This window comes from Olea europaea, chromosome 18 (genome assembly GCF_002742605.1).
Source record: "Olea europaea var. sylvestris chromosome 18, O_europaea_v1, whole genome shotgun sequence".
Classification (NCBI taxonomy): Eukaryota; Viridiplantae; Streptophyta; class Magnoliopsida; order Lamiales; family Oleaceae; genus Olea; species Olea europaea.
Genome location: NC_036254.1, coordinates 350240 through 357517, shown reverse-complemented (window position 1 = coordinate 357517; position 7278 = coordinate 350240). Strand labels below are relative to the sequence as shown.

Sequence of the window (7278 nt, the reverse complement as noted above, 5' to 3'; positions counted from 1 at the left end):
TATAAGCTGATTTTCCTTATTTTCTTGCCCCAATTATATAATCATTTTTTGATTTGTTGAGAATGTTTTGTTTTGTTTTGTTTGTTTACTAATATACACTTATTTAATTTGCCTAATTATAATCAATTTTTTTCACTTATCTTGAAATTGTATAAATATAAATCAGGATAAACTAGAAAAGCTTTTGACAAAATTTGTTTTTTCAATAACATTAAGCCTTTGTTTGAGCCCCATTGTTTTGAAAAAAAAAATATAATCTTAAACAGTGTTTTGATATCATTTCAACAACACATTCTTCAATAAAATAATACTACATGTAAATTCAAAATCTTTCCTTATTTGTTAACCACACATTTCCCATCAATACACTATTCAAAAATTCATTTTTTGCCTCAGAATGAGGCTCAAACAAGGGCTAAATACGATTTCTTTAATCTTCGAGAAAAATAAAATAAGTCAATATAAATATAAATGGAACAAATGGAGTATATATAAGCATGAAACTTGCATCTTGGAGCTTTGAAAAACTCTGTTTTCACATTAGAGAAAAATGCCAGTTAGCCAACCCAAAACCGAGTCCGTTACTCTGTCATTGGATGGCATTACGCGCACGCAATACTCTGCACAAACCAAGCGTGGCAATTCGCACGCATCATCAGAATTGATTTCCATTCCATATGCCTTGAAAAACGCATCATGTCTGATACCTTGGAAATTGTGCGATCAGGACACCAACCTCTTTACTTTAAATAGAAATATTTACAATTTATCTGTATTTAATTCAACCAATTGAAGGTGCCAGTGCCAATTCTTGAACGTTGTTATAAATGAGTAAAAATTGGAGATCACCAACTACTCCTAAAAGCTTTGTTAAACTGGAATATTAAACGGAAATTCTCTTTTGACAAATCAATTCAGGGAAAATTTAAAAAGTCATGAGAACTCACTTTTTTCCTTAAAAGTGAAGCAAGCAATTAATAATTCTGTCTACCACTAAAATTATGATATTGGGACACTTTAATCAAAGATGCAAATTCGCGGACTCTGAATTCATCTGTCTTTAATGTAAGTTTCACACGAAATCTGCGACTGGTACGCTATGCGTATACAATTACAAAAGAAATGCTTACCACAAGAACTCCGTGTTGCAGCAAAACTGGTGGTTTGTTCAGCCCGCCCCCGCCACCACCTGTGCGGCCTTCCGGGATCCTTTGCAAGCTTAATATGTACCCATCATCAGTTTTCACCTGAAACATCGAACATCCTTTACTCAAATAAGTAATACATATTAAATGAATAACTTGACAGCCGCTCTTACATCAAATTCTTGGCACTTGTAACCGTGTATGATGACTGCGCTCGCACATAAACCTGGCGGTGGCGCGTTAAACTCATTAATCTGACTGCGACTAGAGCCAAATGCTTGATAAGGAAGGACTAATGCAAGCAGTTGCAAACAGAAGCTGGAGACCGCCAAATTCAAGAAACTATTTGGAGCCATTTCTCTTTGCTTGTTCATGCCATGAAATTGTTCAAGTGGTGGGTATATATTTGGAGTGGGAAAACTGATAGTTGAGTGTGAACTAGAACGAGAAAGTGAAGGAAGAAATATGGGCAAAGGACTGCTTTTTTTCTGGCCTTTTTCTAGCTCAAAGGAAAAGGCTATTGTCCAGCTAGGAATATCTCTCCATATTTTTAATTGCAAAGGATTTTTTTTTTCCACGTGTACACAGATATGCTTAACTGATTGGAATTGGAATTCCGTTACATAGACTCTACAAACATCTGACCTTAGCTAAATCCAAAAGACGTCTAGGATTGCAGTTAGAAGTGAAGGGGCAGCACAATACGACGCTTTAGCAATTTGAACCTAAGTCTTAGTCAAAATTCCGATACCATGAATAATTGTTACTGTCGGTAAAATGTAATTTTCATGACGATTGCTTATATATTTACCGTTAATTTTCTTCTAATACTATCTTAAATAAAAAAAAAAATACCTGGATTCAATACGACACTTTAGCAATTTGAACCTAAGTTTGAGTCAAAATCCCGATACCTTGAATAATTGTTACTGTCCGTAAAATGTAATTTTCATGACGATTGCTTATATATTTATTGGACCTAAGTTTGAGTCAAAATCCCGATACCTTGAATAATTGTTACTGTCGGTAAAATGTAATTTTCATGACGATTGCTTATATATTTATCGTTAATTTTCTTCTAATACTATCTTAAATAAAAAAAAAAAATACCTGGATTCAATACGACACTTTAGCAATTTGAACCTAAGTTTGAGTCAAAATCCCGATACCTTGAATAATTATTACTGTCGGTAAAATGTAATTTTCATGACGATTGCTTATATATTTATCGTTAATTTTCTTCTAATACTATCTTAAATAAAAAAAAAATACCTGGATTCAATAATCGTGTTATTTTTAAATAAGCAAAATAAAATGAATTCGATAAGTTTTAGAGAAATTCAAATTGACGAAAATATGAGAACGTGGGATTCACCACATTTTCCATTTCAACCTCAACTAGTGTAGTTGACAATAGTTGAATAAATTTGATTATTAATATTCCTAATATATTCAGTAAACTCATTCGTAAAATTAAACCAATTTTGACATTCAACTCTACAATATTTCTATAAAAGATGCGAGTATGTAAAAACGCGTGAAAATCTGGAACTCTTGCTTAACATAATTGAGTTACAAAAGCACCTTTGAATGAGAACATATGACCCAGATTCCAATAGAAGAAAAATAAAAGATTAACACATGAGCTGTTCAATCTTGAGGCATGTTGATGAAGATAAGATCAAGAATTAGAAGAAAATACATGTCTTAAAGTACCCCGTTTGGCCCCTATTAATTTTCATTCCATTACATTTCATCTTTTTATCTTCTATTTTCAACCAAACAATTTTCTATAAAATAATATTACAAGTAAATCGAAAACTTTTCCTTCTTTTTCAACCACCTATTTTTCAAAATAATACTATTCCATCTATTTTCATTACCACGAAATGGGGCCAAACGAGCAGAGTGCAAGGGCGTTGACTAAGAAAATGAAATGTCAATCGAAAGTTTACCAAGTTAGAGTCGAACACAATATATGATTTGCAATTCAAATTTCTTATAAAAAGTTATGCACATTTTCTATCGCCTGAGTCGCCTCAAAACAATACCAACAAATATGATAAAGGCGCGAATATGAGCCCTTGTCTGAGCCCTATTCTTTTGGAAAAATACATTTTTCAACGGTATTTTGACATCATTTCAACCATACATTTTTGAATAAAATAATATTACACGTAAATCCAGAATTTTTCCTTATTTTTTAACCACACATTTCTCATCAATACACTATTCAAAAATTCATTCTTCCCAAAAAAAGGGGCTCAAACAAGGGCTGAATAAAGTCGAGCAATTCAAGTGAGATCTCGTTTAATACGATAACAAACTTAGGTTAACATGAAGTTGCTACCTGGTCAAAAGTATTAATTTCCAATCTGTTTCCGTTTAGCAAACACAATGATTTAAATAAAAACGATGCCAACCGACCGAATAATACTTATGGTTCTTATCGAGATTATTCATTTATAAAACGCGAAAACGATTTGATCACTTAACTAACGAGTAAATTTAATGAATGCTCACCGAACTTTACTTCATATTACTAATTGCTTACCCAATTTAACTTGATTACCCATTGCTCACCTATCTATCCAATACCCTACCCGTCTATCATCCATCTCATCTCCTCACATTCACTTAACGGAAAGTGCCACGCAGCAGACGGAATCCGACGTGGCACATAACGGAACACCAACTGGGCCAAAAACCAAAAAAAAAAGAAAAAAGAAAATGGCAATTTCATTTCTCTGTTGAACATGTAAAACACGTTTTTCTCTAAAAAAGAATTCACTTTCGCTAAGCACAACGGGAAGTGAGGAACCCTCATTTACGTTCATATGTATCAAGTTCTACCAAATTCAGAGTTCCCCCCAATTTCTCTGTCTTCCCCTCATGTTGCAGCTGTAGATATAGAAAATATAGAAAATCCATTCAGCCTTCTCTCAAGATTCAGAGTGAAATCAAGATTCAGGGAATATATATAATTCACTACACTATTGAGTGTGTTGTGGAATCAAGATTCAAAGTATCCCCCAATTTCTCCCCTCTCTCAACGAAAATTCTCTCTGATACAAATATTGCAGATATCCTTTTGGGCTGACTACATATAATATTAGTACAGTGCTCCTCGCATATTTTAATTCGAATATCAACACTGAAAATTGAAATTCAAGATTTCAGCTCGTAAATTGGAGCTTCTTCTTCCTCCTCCCCTGATTTCTTCTTCACTTTTCTCATTGTTCTACTCCTTCTCTTTCCCCAGCCATTCCTTCTGTAACAGGATTCGGGGGTGATTCGAGTTTCTTTATGGCTTCCTTTTTGGGACTAGGCGATTTGTAGGGTTCTTCATGGATTCGGGGGTAATTTAAGTTCCTTTTTGACTTCTGTTTTGGGACTACAGAAGCATGGTATCAATTGACGTGTTTTTTCCCCTCAATTTTGGCCCAGATGGCTTTCCGTTATATGCCACGTCAGATTTCCATCCGCCATGTGGCACATTCCATTAAGTGAATGTAATGGAGATGATATGGGTGATGGACGGGTAAGTTATTGGATAGATCAGTGAGCAACGGGTAATGAAGTAAAGTTCGATGAGCAAGTAGTAATATATGATAAAGTTTGATGAGCATTCATTAAATTTACTCCTTAACTAACATAACTAAAATTCTAAATACTGTTGTTTTCGATTTATCTATCAAATTATTACACATTTCGCGTATAAATATGGGAATGCTTAGTTCTCATTTGACAAGAAGCAAACTTGCAAAACTCCAATCAAAATTAATCTTTAGTGCAAGTTCTTGAAAAAAGCTAGAATCTGATTGTAAACTATATCACCCCCATAATGAAATCAAGATAAGCATAATCCTCGACATACTGCACAAGCACATGCAGCTTGTCTATGTCGTGCAGGTTAAGACATGAATCTAGCAAAATCGCCACATCTGTGGTATCAGAGAGAGCATCTTGGTTTCCCTGACTCAAAAACAGGGGAAAATCATGAGGATTTTTTCTCAAATCATATACCGGTGGATTCGATTCACCATAATGCTCCATGTTGGAATTGTCACTTCCATAATCGTACTTTGACAGGATCCCACCACGGATGGCTGCATTTTATTCAAGTCTTGTCAATTATAATACAAGATCATGTTCACTATTACAGCGAATAAATGAACTTACATTGAGACAGATGAACCAGGTTCTTAGCTGCAGTTGATTGAACTTCATACTTCAAGACAGACAAGTCATAGGATGCGTTTAGACAATAGTTCTTTCCTGTAATTAAACTGTGGGAAGTCTATTAATATATGCAGAGCCGAGATTTGGTCATTCTGCAGTATGGATAAACATATTACATATGCCTAAAATGAAGATAGCAAGTCAAAACAGTTCATTCCAGGAGTGGCGCACAGGGATTTGAGGACGTCTTACACTGCCTCCCTTTAAAGTTTTACCAACAAGATGAAAATAATTCACGCGTAAAATCAGTTAGTCCAAGCCGGATACGTATAATAATCCAATCTAAGATTTTATTACCCTTGTGGATTGAGTTCTGCTAGACCAAATGCTATTTCAATCTGGAGAAAAAAAATTTACTGATTAGAGATCCAAAAAGCCAAAATGGAAAAAAGAGAAAAAGAAAAGAAACAAGTGCTTACTTCGTCAGGGAAGGCTTTAGCTCCAATAACTCCAAGTGGAGTGGTGATATGGCTTAAGTAGGCTATCGGGCTTAACAATACAGCAGATCTAATCTTGTCTGTTTCTTCTCCTTCGGCAAATACCATCAACGTTCTATGTCCAATTACTTATTCACATGCTCATAATGTCCTAATTAATCTGGGGCTGGGGATATAATTTCTTAGGAGGGAATGGCCTACATAATGGATTTTCCAACCAGTTTGTTTGCAAACTAACTAAGTAACACTGCGTAAATCATGAAGCACCAGCTCATCCAATGACCAGTCAATGGCGGAGCCATGAAGGCATGTTAGGGTGGGCTCAAAATTGAATTTTTTTCTTAGATGCTCTTTATCACTCGAAATTTAATTTAAAAGGTTAAACTCTTGATGTTAATGACAAAGTGGGTCAAAATATATTTTTGAACACTTATGACAAAATTCTAACAAATATATTTTTAATTGACAAAAGTAAATATAGAGTATATTATTTATTTTGATGATAACATTCATTTCATGGTCGAAATAAATAAATTTTTATCTCACAAGTATAAATAGGTAATACATGAAAAAGTACGTTACAAAAATTAATTACTTTTAAGCTTAGTCAAACATGCGACACATTACAATAAGTAATTTATCTTTACTTTAATCTATAAAATTTATTTGTTATATAATAAACTAATTTGATTATAAATGAATTATTTAATTTTGAAGCTAAATTTGAATAATTGAACATTGAGCTTGGGTTGGAAATGAAGTTAATTGGTCTAAAATTCATTTTTTTTGCTGAGCTAAATTTTTATTTGTTTTTAGGGGAAAAAATCACGTTTTATGCAATTAAGCTCGCTTATCATATATAATAGGACTCCAAATGCTAAAAATACGTTACCAAAATTCAAAAAAATCTGTCGGATTTCATTATGCACGGCAACAAAAATGATGTTGTCGATTGATTTTACTGAAAATTGGTAAATTTCATTCCTCTATCGGGTCACAGAGATCGGTGTTGATTCCATAAAAAAGAAATAATTGTCAGAGAAGCCAATCCATGTAATAATATGAATGTTATGTTCATCGATTCGAATGTCACATTCCGAACTGAATTTCGTAACACGAATTGGTCCTAAAATCATCGTTGCAAGGGATGATAAATCATTGCTGGCCACGGAAGTGCTGATCGTCCCTGACTAATATAATATAAGTAACCGTGTATTTTGCTGCCATCACAACTTGAAATCAATAATCACGAATGTCGTTCGTCAAGGAATTAGTATAATATCTAACATATGGGTCATAGCTGCTCATATCATTAGCTGGTTTCTCGTCACAGGTTGTTATTCAGTAGAATCGTAGTAGATGCCTGTGACACGTACGTGAACTGTTTGTGTGAATGTGACTTGATCTATGAAACTGTAACCTCTCTACTGTGAAATGTGAAGTGTTTTAACAAC

General features: G+C 33.9%; 1 protein-coding gene across 1 annotated transcript; it reads right to left on the bottom strand.

The window, feature by feature from the left end:
• Positions 1 to 3968: 3968 nt before the first annotated feature.
• Positions 3969 to 5932, bottom strand: LOC111366406 (triacylglycerol lipase 2-like). Its single transcript, XM_022987169.1, has 5 exons — positions 5807 to 5932; positions 5328 to 5445; positions 4983 to 5254; positions 4391 to 4528; positions 3969 to 4046 (listed from the first exon to the last, which is right to left on the bottom strand). Exons 1-5 carry the CDS (start codon positions 5930 to 5932, stop codon positions 3969 to 3971), a joined length of 732 nt encoding a protein of 243 aa, XP_022842937.1.
• Between the last annotated feature and the right edge of the window lie 1346 nt (positions 5933 to 7278).

Excerpts from the sequence above, each read along its gene's own strand:
- LOC111366406 (XM_022987169.1), bottom strand. The coding sequence starts at position 5,932 with ATGGTATTTGCCGAAGGAGAAGAAACAGACAAGATTAGATCTGCTGTA. Across the intron at positions 5,255-5,327 it reads CCTGGTTCATCTGTCTCAAT|CCATCCGTGGTGGGATCCTG; the intron begins GTAAGTTCATTT and ends AATAAAATGCAG. Across the intron at positions 4,047-4,390 it reads TGGCTGGGGAAAGAGAAGGA|CTGCAACATGAGGGGAAGAC; the intron begins GTAGAACAATGA and ends CTATATCTACAG.